The sequence below is a fragment of the Lepus europaeus genome, chromosome 2 (genome assembly GCF_033115175.1).
Source record: "Lepus europaeus isolate LE1 chromosome 2, mLepTim1.pri, whole genome shotgun sequence".
In the NCBI taxonomy this organism is placed as follows: domain Eukaryota; kingdom Metazoa; phylum Chordata; class Mammalia; order Lagomorpha; family Leporidae; genus Lepus; species Lepus europaeus.
In genome coordinates, this window is record NC_084828.1 from 99,082,780 (window position 1) to 99,098,291 (window position 15,512).

General features: G+C 37.0%; 1 protein-coding gene across 2 annotated transcripts in view; it reads left to right on the forward strand.

The window, feature by feature from the left end:
* The window catches only part of CCDC39 (coiled-coil domain 39 molecular ruler complex subunit), a 44,278-nt gene that overhangs the window by 19,921 nt on the left and 8,845 nt on the right, over positions 1 to 15,512 (forward strand). For both annotated transcript variants that reach the window (XM_062211399.1, XM_062211400.1), the window contains 4 exons: positions 689 to 853; positions 3,487 to 3,624; positions 6,517 to 6,725; positions 13,378 to 13,501. In XM_062211399.1, coding sequence (XP_062067383.1) covers positions 689 to 853; positions 3,487 to 3,624; positions 6,517 to 6,725; positions 13,378 to 13,501 — 636 coding nt within the window. The remainder of the gene's footprint in view (positions 1 to 688; positions 854 to 3,486; positions 3,625 to 6,516; positions 6,726 to 13,377; positions 13,502 to 15,512) is intronic.

Below are 15,512 nucleotides of genomic sequence, written 5' to 3' on the forward strand. Positions count from 1 at the left end.
CCCCCCCCCAAATACGTGTACCTTCAAAAAGCCATGTCCATATAAATCCAGTGGATTTAGTATGAGGTTCCATTGTGGTAATAGGATTAAAACTCCCTGATTTTGTTATCTTGTCAATTTCTTCTGTGGCACTGTTATGCACTCTGATTATTGAAGAATAGGTTGTTGTTGCTCCCCTTAGAGTGAGAAGGATTTTGTCTTCAATTAATGAAGGATTAAAGTGATCATATTAAATGATGACATCAAAGCCACACTTTTTTTTTTTTTTTAAATTTGACAGACAGAGTTATAGACAGTGAAAGAGAGAGAGACAGAGAGAAAGGTCTTCCTACCATTGGTTCACCCCCCAAATTACCGCTATGGTCGGAGCTACGCTGATCCAAAGCCAGGAGCCAGGTACATCCTCCTGGTCTCTCACGTGGGTGCAGGGGCCCAAGCACTTGGGCCATCCTCCACTACCTTCCCGGGCCACAGCAGAGAGCTGGACTGGAAGGGGAGCAACTGGGACTAGAACCAGGCACCCATATGGGAAGCCGGCACCGCAGGCAGAGGATTAACCAAGTGAGCCACAGCGCCGGCCCCCAAAGCCACACTTACAAGAAAGTACTCATAAGGGTTTTTTTTAAATGTTTATAAAGGTGCTTTTAATTATTTCTTGCTACTAACCCCTTTTTAAAAACTGTAACAGGATTTTTATATTCAACAAGTGGAACGGAGAATGTCACGGCTAAAGGGAGAAATTAATTCAGAGGAAAAACAAGCCCTTGAAGCAAAAATCGTTGAGCTTAAGAAGTCACTGGAAGAGAAGAAATCTACATTTGGCCTTTTGGAAACACAGATCAAGAAACTTCATGTAACTTACCCCAAATACTTCTTATCTTTCAGATATCCCACTTATTAGTCATTCTCTTATAAATCAGATTATTCCTAAAACGACTTTACAGTAGTCTTACTACAAAGGCCAATTGCCAAGCTACCCACATACATTAAAAAGTATGGAAAATGTTGCTATTTATTTAAAAAAAAGATTTTATTTATTTGAAAGAGATACAGAGAGGGAAGAAAGGGCAGAGGGAGAGAGAGAGGGAGGTGGGGGGGGAGGGGGTGGGCAGAGGGAGAGAATCTTCTATCTGCTGGTTCACTCCCCAGATGGCTACAATGGCCAGGGCTGGGCCAGGCAGAAGCCAGAAGCCAGAACTTCATCTACATCTCCCACATGGATGGCAGGGGTCCAAGCACTTGAGCAATCTTCCATAGCCTTTTCCAGGACATTAGTAGGTAGCTGGATTGGAAGTAGAGCAGCCAAGACTGGAAGCAGTGCCCATATGGGATTCTGGAATCACAGGTGGTAGCTTAACCCACTATGCCACAATGCCAACCCCAATGTTCATATTTCTATACTCTTAGAATGTAAAGTTACCTTTGAATCAAGCATTTTCTATAAGCTAAATATTGTATTACATGCTTCTAATATTTTATTTCATTTAATCCTTACAAATGTCTTTTGAAGAAGTTATTATTTGTCTTACAGATTAAATAACTTATCCAAATTTACACAGCCAGTACATGGAAAACTAAGATTTGATCTCTGGTCCATTTGACTTGAAATTTACATTTTAAGAGTACATTATTTAGAACATTGATGAATTCCAGTTTCCTGTTATGTATCTGCCATAATAATTTGATTGCCCCACCACTGAAATGCTAATAGAAGTTGCTCTTTCATGGGTCATTTATTGTTACTCAAATAATATTTAATTGCAATGTTCCAAAAGATAAATTCTATTAATAATGTGGGACCATTCTTCATCTTTAGGAATTTTTATGATTTTAATTTTATAATTTTAATTTTTATGATTATAAAATAATAATAAAATTTAAGTTAAAGTTTAACTGGAATGTAAGAGTGAGGGACTGGAAGTGTGGACATAAATGGGGTGAGAACTTGACAGCTGGAAAGTCTAGTGATGAGCGTCCTCTAGTGGTTATATATAGAATTGCCCCAATTCCTTGAAGGCTGCTTAAGATGAAAGGAGCTGTTACCTTTTGAAAAACTTTTAACATGGCCACATTTTGGTTTGGAGTAGTTTACAATCCAACAAACTTTTTTTTTTTTTTTTTTTTTAGCTCTTACTTTTGTTTACTGGAAAATAACATGTTTTTGGATCAGAGAAAACCTGTTCTTTATTTTTGAAATTAAAAGTAAATTTATTTTGTGCAAAACATTTTAAAAATCTTACATAGAGTAAATGGATGGTAAGCTATAAAGAAAAGTAAGAAATTATCAATAAATTAAAAGCTGTAATCTCCTCTCAAGGGGAGGTGAGTAGTGATCAGGAAGGGGCTCTTGGAGCTTCTGGGGCATCAGATTGTAAAGTCATTCTGTATGCCCTCTCCCATACCACTCTACCTCTGTTTTACATAATCGACACCAGTTTCTTCAGGTTGAATGATCACATGAACTCTTAATACTAAACTTGATTTTATGAAATCATATCTCTATGTAAAAAAATTTTCTTCTAACTGTCTTGTTGCTGTATTAGGTCCTGATACTTCAGAGAAATACAAGCAATGAAAAAGACTGGAAGGGAAGGGGAGAGAGAGATGTTTGGAACTAGGAAGTTTTGATTTAGGAACTATGAAGGGGCTAAGAGCACAAAGCCTTATTCCGGGTGGGAAGAGGTATATAATTAGTAGAAAACTGGTATCTGGCTAGGTAGGACCTATTTATTCATCTGAAGGAATTAGATCTTATCAGATATTTTTCTCTCCGGGAATATGTGATTTTATATATATATATATATATATATATATATATACACATATATATATAATACTAATAAAATAATAGCTGACATCTATATGGTACTTCTATGTGTTAAACATTGCTGTCTATACTCTTTGACAGTAACTTTTAAAATTTTCCCAACAACCCAGGGAGGTATGAATTGTCCTTATCTCCATTTTAGAGATGAGGATACCAAGGATGAATATGTTGCCTACCACAGTTGGCTGGCTAACATGTAATTGAAACCTCTGCTTCCAGAGTTGGTACTAACCAGCACCCTGTATTTTCCCAGACTTCTTTGTTTTTAACATCTATGGCTTGGATAGAATCAAACAATGAATTCCAGAATGGGAGTCATGAACCATGTAGTGCACCACAATATATGTTCTCTTCTCATACATGATGATCACCTAATAATTCATGTTGAACTTGAGCCATATATATACATACATATATATAAAGTTGTATTTTCCAAACTCAAACTAAACTCTAAACATAAATAGATAATAAAAATGAAAAATTTTCTTGTGAATTTCCATGTATATTAAGTTGAAGGTATAGCATGATAAGAGAGATTAAACCATATGATTAATAAAGTATTTAAGAGAATATAATTATAAGATATGTTTATATAGTATGTTCAGTGTTTAATATTATTATTCAAAGCATACATTAATATAATGTTTTTCTTTTTACAGAATGATCTTTACTTTATTAAGAAGTCAAACAGTAAAAATTGTGATGAAAAACAGTCCCTTATGACCAAAATAGATGAACTAAATCTTTTTATTGACAGATCAGAGAAAGAACTTAACAAAGCCAAAGCTCTTAAACAGGTATACTAAACATTATATTCAATGCACGGTATTAAAAACCAGAGTTTTATGTTAATTGTAGAAAATCTTAAGAATAAGGCAAATTGTGAAGAATAAGTCACTATAATCACTTTACCAAGATAAACAGTGTTAATGTTTATTTCCTTCTAGGCTTTTAAAGAAAATTGGCTTATATGTTATATTTAAATAATTTTTATTGTTATTGTTTCCTGAAACATTATTCTTTAAACAATATTTAAAAATTTTCCTACAAATTCATTTCATGAAGTTGCTATGATTTATTTAACCATCTTCTAGTTTTCTGATATTTGCTTTTATTCTCATGTTGACTTTTTTTTTTTTAAGATTTATTTGAAAGGCAGAGTTATACAGAGAGAGGAGAGGCAGAGAGAGAGAGGTCTTCTATCTGCTGGTTCACTCCCCAGTTTGCTGCAATGACCAGAGCTGCACTGATCCAAAGCCAGGAGTCAGGAGCTTCCTCCAGGTCTCCCACACAGATACAGGGGCCCAAGGACTTGGGCCATCTTCTACTGCTTTCCCAGGCCATAGCAGAGAACTGGATCAGAAGTGGAGCAACCAGGACTTGAACCGGCGCCCATATGGGATACTGGCATTGCAGGCAGTGGCTTTCCCCACTATGCCACAGTGCCAGCCCCATTCTCATGTTAACCATTATAAATAGTGCTATCGTGTTCAATGGACATATATCATTGTACAGTTATTCAATTAATTACTTGGGATAAATTCCTATCCATACAATATGGTTCAAGAAGAAATGAATATTTTTAGTGTCTTAAAACTATTTTATTTTATTTATTTATTTATTTATTTTTGACAGGCAGAGTGGACAGTGAGAGAGAGACAGAAAGTAAGGTCTTCCTTTACCGCTGGTTCACTCTCCAATGGCCACTGCGGCCTGCACACCGCGCTGATCCTAAGCCAGGAGCCAGGTGCTTCTCCTGGTCTCCCATGCAGGTGCAGGGCCCAAGGACCTGGGCCATCCTCCACTGCACTCCCGGGCCACAGCAGAGAGCTAGACTGGAAGAGGGGCAACCTGGACAGAATCCGGCACCCCGACCTGGGCTAGAACCCGGTGTGCCAGGGCAGCAGGCGGAGGATTAGCCTATTGAGCCACTGTGCAGGCCCTTAAAACTATTTTAAAGCCCAATTGCCCCCTGGAGGGTTCCAATAATACTCCTATCAGCAGGGTGTACACATTCTTTTGTAGTCACAACTGCTGAGGCTGCATATTTTAATTTGTATACTTGTTGCCAACATGGTCTGTAATTGTTTTAGTCTATATTTACAAGATTGGTGACATTTAATTGTATTTAAAAATATTTATTTGAGAGGCCAGGGAAAGAGAGAGAGAGAGAGAAAGAGAGAAACAAGTTCCCATTTGCTTGTTCATTCCTCAAATGCCCACAACTGCCCACCAGGAGTAGGCCACATCTGAGGCCAACAGCCAGAAAAGCAACTCAGGTATCCCATGTGGGTAATAAGAATCCAACTACTTGAACCATCACTGCTGCCTCCAAGGTTTATATTAGTAGGAAGCTGGAATCAGGAGCCTCAGTACTCTGATGTGGGATGTAGGTGTCTTAATTGCTAGGCTAAACATGTGCTTTTTAAAAACATTTTGCTTTAAAAATTAACATTAAATCATTCAAAAAGCATTCTGTTTAAAGATAAAAAGTAAAACATGGATGTTTAAGTAAAAATGTTTAAAAGATTTTTTTCACTATGTTATGTTCCATAGTATTTTTTTTTTAAGATTTATTTATTTATTTGAAAGTCAGAGTTACACAGAGAGAGCAGAGGCAGAGAGAGAGAGGTCTTCCATCCGCTGGTTCACTCCCCAGATGGCCGCAATGGCCAAAGCTGTGCCGATCCAAAGCCAGGAGCCAGAAACTTCTGGGTCTCCCATGTGGGTACAGGGGCCCAAGGACTTGGGCCATCTTCTACTGCTTTCCCAGGCCAAAGCAGAGAGCTGGATCGAAAGTGGAGCAGCCGGGTCTCGAACCGGTGCCCATATGGGATGCCAGAGCTTCAGGCTAAGGCATTAACCCGCTGCGCCACAGTGCTGGCCCCTCCATAGTTTTTACTTTTGGAATTCGAGTTTATATTCTTGGCCCACTTTGCCATTGGGAGGTTTATATTTTTAAATTGCTTTGTAAAATATTTTTATATGTAAAGATATTATCTTTGTGTCATAGTGTCATGTTTTCAATATTCTTCATCTGCTTTTAAAATTTTATTCAGTGTTTTTGATATGAACTTTTAAAGATATCAACTTCTTTTTCCCTTTATAATTTTTATGCTTAGAAAGTTGTCACATTAAAAGTCCAGTGTTTACTGTTTTTATGGTAGTTGCATTGGTTCCATGACTTACATTAAGCCTTTTTTTTTTAATCTGAAATGTATTTTCAGTACATGTGAGAGTTAGGGATCTAATGTTTTCTCTAACTGAAGAGCCATTATGAAAGAGTAAATCTTCCATTCTCGAGTGTTTGTTTCTGGGTTCTCTGAAAATTTATCATGTTGTGTACTTATCTATTCACGACTAAGTTGTTTTAAAGTAAAACCTTACTTCAACATTATTTTGTGAGATTTAGTTAAAAGTATAAAAAGTCCATCTGCAGAATTTTATATGTTTTCTGGACATTATAAGTTTTAATATTAAGAATAACTTCTTTTTTTAATAAAGCTTGAATTTAAAATTGAATTACAAAAATTGATTTCAAATAGCCATAAACATTTTCCTTGGCCAAATTAGAAAGTTTCAAGTTTGGCATATTTGGCAATACAAATAAATATTTTTTTATAAAAATTTTTTTATAAAAATTTTATAAAAATAATTATTTTGGTACTTACAATTTTTTATGTTGGTAGGATTTGATGATAGAGGACAATCTTTTAAAACTTGAAGTTAAGCGTGCTCGAGAAATGCTTCACGGTAAGGCGGAAGAAGTTCTTTCCCTGGAGAAGAGAAAACAGCAGTTATATACAGCCATGGAAGAGCGAACTGAAGAAATCAAGGTTCACAAAGCAATGCTTGCGTCACAAATAAGATATGTTGATCAAGAACGGCAAAGCATAAGGTGATTAATAGAGTTTTAAAATATTGCTAAAATTTTTGAAAAGAAAATGTAAAGGTGATGTTAGCAGAACTGATTGCTCCCTTTTCTACACTGGGTGTTAATCTTTTTCTTATTCGTTTGAAAAGGCTTTTACTATAAGCATTTAGGCTCTTTCCTTTCCTTAAATCTTTACTCATTCGTTTCTCCCTTTGACATTAATCTTTAATTCCTTTAGAATTGATTTTTGGGTATGATTTGTGGTGAGAACCTAGTAACATGTTTTTCCTTAGAGATACCTGGCAGCTGTATTTATTGAAGCCATTTTCTCATAGAAGTTTTGCATATTTGTTTTAAGATTATTATTGGTTAAAATTTTTTAAAGATTTGTTTATTTATTTGAAAGAGTTACAGAGAAAGGGGGGTGGGGCGTAGAGGTCTTCCATTTGCTGGTTCACTCCCCAGATGGCCTCAATGGCCAGGGCTTGGCGAGGCCAAAGCCAGGAGGCAGGAGCTTCTGGGTCTCTCACAAGAGTAGGAGGGGCCCAAGCACTTGGGACATCTTCCGCTGCTTTCCCCAGGCAATTAGCAGGGAGCTGGATGAGAAGTGGGAGCAGCTGGGACTCAAATGGGTGCCTGTATGGGAAGCTGGAATTGCAGGCAGCAGCTTTACCTGCTACGCCACAATGCTGGCCCCCTGTATGTTATTTTTTTATGTCACTGTCAATGTTACTGATTTTAAAACATTTTATTTTTGGTTTGTTGATGGTGTATAGAAATATCACACAGCTAATTTTTGTTTATTAAACATTCAGCCAACTTGCTTAAACTCTACCAATGCATCTTAGATTCTTTCTAGGTATTTTATTTGTGTCATTTTGAATAAAACTGGTTTTATTTTTCTCTTTCTTATCTTTATAACTTTTCATTTTCTATTGTGTTTGCTAGGATGTCCAGTTCGATAATGAATATAAGTGGCAATTACAAGTACCATTGTCTGTGCCTGATCACAAAGGAAAAGCTTTCATTGTTTTATCATTAAGAAGTTTGCTGTAGTTTTCTGTTATAAGCTTTCTTTGCATTCATTGCTATACTGTAACTCCTTCAATATATGTTAGTAATTATATTTGACTGATTTTCCAAAGTTTTCAACCTTATATTTTTGGAATAAACCCAACTTGTCTTCCATATATTATCTTTTGTATATATATATTTTATTCCAAATATTTTTATATAATTTTTATACTGTGCTCACATGTAAAAACAACATGGTTTTCCTTGTCCTACTGCCCTTTTCAGGTTTTTAAAATTACATCTACTTTCACAAAATGATATGTTTCTTATGTTTCTATACTCTAGATAAACTTGCAGAAGAGTAGATTTTTATCTTGTTATTTTCAAAAATCTCATTGGTAAAACCATTGAGGGCCTGGAGTTTTCTATGGGAGATTTTCAGCTATTGGTTTATTTATTGCTTATGAGACAATGCAGATTTTGTATTTTGTCTTGACTAGTTTGGTGAATTACACTTTTCTCCAGGAAAAAATCACCACCCAAATTTTCAAGGTTATTGCCAAAACATTATTTATAATATCATTTTATTGTAAACAGTTGTATTTGTAGAGATTATCCTTTTTCATTCCTCATATTGGGTTATTTGTGCCTTCTCTCTTTGGGGTGGTATAAGTCTTAGAGAAGTTAATCTTTTTTAAAAAAAATTTTAAATGCAGAGACAGATAGAGCTAAGACATAGAGAAATTTTCCACTTGCTGGTTCACTCTCCAAATGCTTGCAACAGCCAGACAGGAGTCTAGTACTCAATCTTGATCTATCCTGTGGGTGGCATGGACCCAAGAATTTGAGCCATCATATGCTGTCTGTCAGGGTGTGCATTAGTAGGAAGCTCAAATTTAAGTGGAGCTGAAACTTGAACCCAGGCACTTCAGTGTGGAATGTGGTCATCCTAAGTGGTGTCCTAACTGTGATGCCGAACACCTGCAACATTAAATCATTTTTAGCAGTATTTTTTTTTTATTTGACAGAGTTACAGACATTGAGAGGAGAAAGGTCTTCCTTCCGTTGGTTCACTCCCCAAATGGCTGCTACGGCCAGTGCTGCGCCGATCTGAAGCCAGGAGCCAGGTGCATCTTCCTGGTCTCCCATGTGGGTGCAGGAGCCCAAGCACTTGGGTCATCCTCCTCTCCCTCCCTGGCCACAGCAGATAGCTGGACTGGAAGAGGAGCAACCAAGACTAGAATCTGGTGCCCATGTGGGATGCTGGCGCTGCAGGTGGAGGATTAACCAAGTGAGCCACAGCCCCAGCAGTATTTGAAAACAGTCCACTCATTGATCTTTCCTAGTGTATGTGTATACATTATTTCATTAACTTCTGACCTCATCTTTACTATTGTTCCTTCTTTTGTGCAGTATTTTTAATGTTCTTTAAAAAAATATCTTGAGATAGATGCTTCGTTTATTAACTTTAAGCTTTGAAGCTTAAATGTTCATCTAAGTATTTTAGCTGCATTCCACAAAAGTTAAATTGTCTTATTTTCTTTATTATCTTTCCTGCTTTTTATTCTCATTGAAATTTTTTTTAAAATACTTTGAGATATAATTGATATAAGTTGATACATTTTGATAAACATCATCACAATCAAGATAGTTAATATATCCATCATTCCCATAAATTTCCCATTCTGATTTTTCCCTCTAGTCCCGGGGTGGGAACCTTTTTTCTGTCAAGGGCCATTTGGATTTTTATAACATCACTCATGGGTCATACAAAATTATCAACTTAAAAATTAGCCTGCTGTAGATGTATTGAATTTGGGTCCTGCCTGCGGTTGCCTTGGCAGAGCCAGACCAAATGATTTCTTGGGCTTTATATGACCCAGGTGCTGGATATTAACCACCCCTGTGCCTTCACATATACCCATACCAGATGACTGCTGATCTGCTTTTTATCCGGATAGTTTAGAATGCATTTTTAAGAATTTCATATAAATGGAATTCAATAGTAGGAACTTTTCAATTTTCTGGCTTCTTTTATTCAGAGTAATTCAGATTCATCCATGTGGTATATATCAGTAATATACTCCTCTTTAATGGGAGTTGGTACAATTTATATATAAGGGTTAGATGATAAATATGGTAGTTCTTGTTTCAGTAACTCAACCCTGTCATTGTACAGTGAAAGCAGACAACAGTGATCATGCTGTGTTCTAGTAAAACTGTATAGACATTGAAACTGAATTCCTGTATAATTTTCACTTTTCATGAAATTTAATTTTGTTATTTTTCATAAAAGCCATCCTTTGCTTGTGAACTTACAAACACAGGTGGCAGGCAGCATGGTTTGCTGACCCTGGCTTTTTATTGCTAATAGAAGTATTTCATTGAATATGTTTATTCCAATTTGTTTATGCATCTACCTGCTGATGGACATTTATTTCCATTTTGTAGTTTTTATAAACAAATATGCTATGAACATATGTTTTCTTGGTAAGGACATATGCTTTCTTTTTCTCTTGAGTAAATACTTGGGAGTAGAATTGCTGGGTCTTAGGATAGGTATATAACTTTTCAAGAAATATCAAGAAATTGCCATACTTATTCTTCTTTCATTGGTTTTATTAAATTCATTTTCTCTTTCTCTCTTGTTGTTTGGAAGTTTTATATTTTTAATATTTCAAATTCTCTAAATTTTGAAGATTAATTTTCTTTCCTAAAGAAGAGTCTTAGCACATTTCACTTCAACATTTCCTCTCCCCAACTTTCATGTATTGTTAAACCACTGATTATATTCTTCTGGATTAAAATACTATTTATGGGAGGTCTGATTCCAGGTTAATTCAATTTAATAATAAAATGATGAATTTTTTTGTTGTTTTCTTTCTGGAAGCTTTGAGACAATCTCTTTATCCTTGATTTTTCATAATTTCCTCAGATGTGTCTGAGTGTTTTGTCATTTTTTGCTTTTCTTGCTTGGCCCTTGGTGAGCTTGGAGTTGTTTCATTCAAGTCTTTCCCCAGGTCAGAGGAATATTTTTCTTTCTTTCTTTTTTATTTGATAGGTAGAGTTACAGACAGTGAGAGAGACAGAGAGAAAGGTCTTCCCTCTGTTGGTTCACTCCCCAAATGGCTGCTACAGTCAGCACTGCGCTGATCCGAGGCCAGGAGCCAGGAGCTTCTTCCTGGTCTCCCATGCGGGTGCAGGGGCCCAAGCACTTGGGCCATCCTCCACTGCCCTTCTGGGCTACAGCAGAGAGCTGGACTGGAAGAGGAGCAACTGGGACTAGAACCTGGCGCCCATATGGGATGCTGGTGCCACAGGCAGAGGATTAACCAACTGAGCCACGGCGCTGGTGCCAAGGAATATTTTTCTATTTAATGTTTTTTCTCATAACCGTTCTCATCATTTTCCTCACTTGTTGCTCATTTTTAGTGGACTTTGGCTCTCCTAGATATAGCCAGGTTTTTTTTTTCTCTCATTTTCCATGTTCTATTCTTTTTATTCTGATTTCTCAGATATTCTCTCCCCAGTGCTATCCTCTCTGCCTTGCCTCTATCTCTCCATTATGTTACTAACTGAATCTTTATTTTCCCTGCTGTTAAACTGAAAATTTACTTGCAAGAATTATTCTTTCACAGCTGCTTTCTTTTCATAGCACCTCATCTTGTTTCATAGGTATTTTTGGAGGCAACATCCTTCCACATTTTAGAGGGTACTAATTAGAATACTTTGAAACTTCTGCTTTATTCTCTGCTTATCTCTGTTTTTCCCAGGGTCTGTTCCTTGTTTGTTTTGTTTTTCTTCCATTCATGCTGTTGGCTTTCCATATATGATGATGCTTGGCTTTTGGTTTATATTTATTAATAAATGCTTAATTAACAATCAGTGGATATTGACAGATCTACCAGTAAGGGTTTTCCCTGAATTAGATAGATCTCTTTCTCCAACAGATCTCTCCCTGAAATGGGGTCCAGGCTAACTTGTCACCTAAGGACCATAGAGAGGAATTAGGCAGTTATTAGTTACAAAAAGTTAAGGAATATTTATTTGAATGATGAAGACTTTATTTTATTCCCAGATAGAACTGCTTTTTAAAACTTATTTCCACTGTTGTGGAAGCCTGGAAATAGTAAATGTCTGTTTTCACTTCTCACTCTAGCTCCAACATACATACCAGGAATTCTGGATACTTTTAGATTACCAGCAAAGTAGATATCATTCATGTCAACAATCCTGTTTACTTTGAAGGGCAGAGGGGAGTGACCCAAATTTTCTGTGGACAACTCTTATTAACCACCTATTGGCAGCAGTCTCACAGATCACTCTTGCTCTTTTTGTCATTTCTGAGTTTGGATTTTTTTCACTTCAGTAGTAGAAAACTGCTCTTGCTTCTATATATTTTTTCCCCATTAATCTTATCCCTCTGGTTTCTATTTTTCTAGAAGTTCATGAAAAAAAATTATTTTTTTCCCAAAGCTATTAAATTTTTTTTTTCAAACTCAGAGAGGGGAGAAGTATACTTATACTCAATCCATCATCTTAAGCTTGTAGGCCAGAAAGTCTATTATAATCATGTAAAGGATGAGTAAATATTTTTGGAGGAAACAACAGTGATAATTAAAAATAACTCTGACACTAAATATATTTTGCCATTGGTTCTCTCTAAATGTAGGAAAACTGGAAGTTTGGATGGCTGACTTTCATGAGGTTGAACTGGACAAATGCATCACTTTCCATATTGTCATGCATATATTAGCATTGGTAGTGTTATTATTCAAGTTCTAAAGTTAGCTCAGATATAAACTTAATAAAAAAGGAACAAAAAATTTTAGAAATCTGAATGTTGGGAGACATTTGCCATTAGTTTCTCATATTTCTGTCTGCCTTGCAAGGAGAAGCACTCACTGCCCTGTTGTTCATTATCTTTTAGATGTTTTTATAGTACACAGCTTGGAAAACTTTCTGGAGCAAAAATTTGGCATGTTTGCTTATTTCTCATTATCAAATATTTGGATTACTTAAACTTGAGACTCCTCACCTATCATATAGAATTACTGTGTGTGCAACATTCATTTGAATCCCTCTTTGTCCCCAACCGATGAGGGGGAAAAAAAGAAACTCATGATACTTGATGCACCACGAGTAATAACCATTTATCCCTGCTGCAGAAAAACTGTCTTCTGCCAGCATCCATTAATCTATGGCAGGTAGAATTTGAGACCCCTTATAGTGATTATTAAATATGAAATGAGGGGCTGGTGTTGTGGTGTAGCAGATAAAGCCTCTGCCCATAACATTGGCATCCCATATGGTCACCAGTTCCTATCCTGGCTGCTCCACTTCTGATCCAGCTCCCTGCTAATGGCCTGGGAAAAGCACTGGAAGATGGACCAAGTGTTTGTACCCCTGTCACCCATGTGGGAAACCCAAATGAAGCTACTACTCCTGGCTTGGGTCTGGCCCAGCACTGGCTATTGTTGCCATCTGGGGAGTGAACCAGTTGTCTCTCCTTCTCTGTGCAACTTCAATTAAACAGATCTTTTTAAAAAAATGAGAACACATTTAACCTGTTTGACAGTAACACAAATCCAAATGTCTTAAATAAGAACATGAGAAGTGTTTTTCCCTGTGTGGTTTTTTTATTGTTTTCTTTTCATATTAGTGCTGAGTATCATGAGCGACTAAGTAAAATTGATAAGCTGAAGAACAGATATGAGATTCTTACTGTTGTTATGATGCCTCCTGAGGGAGAAGAGGAGAAAACACAGGCCTATTATGTAATAAAGGTAATGTTAACTGATTTACAATTGTGATAGTATGAAGTGTGATAAGCCTCTGGATTTAAAAGAACCAAAATGGCATCCTCCCCACCCCTTTCCCTACCCCATGAAATCTAGCAACTATTTCACTTAATTAGGGTCATTAACTATTGCATTTAATAAGAGCCAGAACATTAGTTTCTAGCTGAAGCTGCCTGAAGCACTACTAGGTTATACACTTCCAGTTGAAGTGGTCAGAACATTCACTACCCTCTGGTACCCAAAACCTGCTAACTTGCTCCAAAACCCTTCATTTGAGTTTGGGTCATTCTACTTGACCATTCTTTGACATTCCTTTTAGGCTATTATTTTGTGTCATGTCATTTTCCCTCAGTTAACATTCATAATCTGTTTTACTCTAAAGCCTGTTATCACTCAGGGTAGCTTGCTGTTCAGTGTCAAACCTTGACTTCATTATAGCCATACAACACTCTGGACCTCATCATGCTTTGGAGCTATACCACCTCTGAATGTTAAATTCCAGTTTGCCACTTCAGTCCAGGTATGGCAGTTCTTCAGAGAGGAAGTGTACTATTCTTCTCCCATCATAGATGAAAGAGATATCAGGTGAAACTTACATGTTTCAGAGTTGTCTGCCATCCCATGGTTGTCTTCACCTAGTAACTCATTAAGGGAAATTCAGAATGATCAATAATTGAAAGAAATTCCTTCATTAGTACTGTGGTGGCATTAATTTCCCATGCAGAAAGCACATTTAACAAGTGTAATTTCCACTATGGAATGGTCTGGGAAAGAAGGAATGGAAATTCCATGACTCGGTGTCCTGTACATGGATAGGATTGAGATCTCTCACTTCACATCTTCAGAGGACAGCGCTGGTGATGTTCTCCTCCCACCCCACTGCCTCTTTTTAAAGACTTATTTATTTGAAACGTAGTTACAGAGAGACATCAATTGATCTTCCATCCTCTGGGTCACTCCCCAAATGGCTGCAACAGAGCTGGGCCAATCTGAAGCCAGGAACCAGGAGCTTCTTCTGGGTCTCCCACGAGGGTGCAGGGCCATAAGTCCTTGGGCCATGTTCTGCTGCTTTCCCAGGTGCATTAGCAGGAGGTTGGATTGGAAGCAGAGCAGCCGGGACTCAAACCAGCACCCATATGGGATGCTGGAGCCATAGGAGGCAGTTTTATGCACTATGCCACCACGGCACCAACCCCGCTTCCCCTCTTTTACCTATCTCCTTAACGTCTCGATTCATTGCCTTTCTTCAAGTATGCCCCTAACATATGCACTAAATGTGATATGGTTGTCACTTTGGCCCTGGACATTCTAATTTATGAGATATCAGTTCTAGGTGTCAAAGCTTTCTTGTAGTTTGTCAATCTGTATTTACCCCAGGCTTCTGCCCAGGAATAATAGGACTTTTCCTCCTTCAGGTTTTAAAGTTTCCTAAAGGGTGAAGGACAGGCTGCACTCTTAGGGGTTGGAAAGGTAGATGTTGGAATTCTAATTAAGCTTCTCAATCAACAAGGGCTGTGGTGGGCTACCTAAAATTACTAGTGTTTGGAGTGCCTTGTTCATATCCCAGTTTTACCATCAACTAGGTAGGTGATCTTGAATTCAAGTTATGTAACTTTATCTTTGCAAAATGAAGATAATGTTAACTTGTTGATAGAAGTGAGTGCAAAAATCTATGTAAAGCCCTTAGGACAGTGCTGGCACAAAGTGAGTCCTTAATTAATGTTAATTATTATTGCTGTAATAAGGCTTATTAACCTACTTCACAAATTTATGATAGAGCATTCCTTTTTACAATGAATATGCCAGATAAATATCAGTATCAAGAATATAGTAACTGAATTGAGGCTATCAGTTACCATTCTCAACTTCCTGATGCCAGACTTCTTTATGTGGTCTTCTCTGGTATCCATAGCTTGCCCCAGTTATTTCCATTTTTTGTTATATAGCATATTTAAGCCTTTTCTCATAAGACTTTGTAAGCTGCAGATGTGTAACA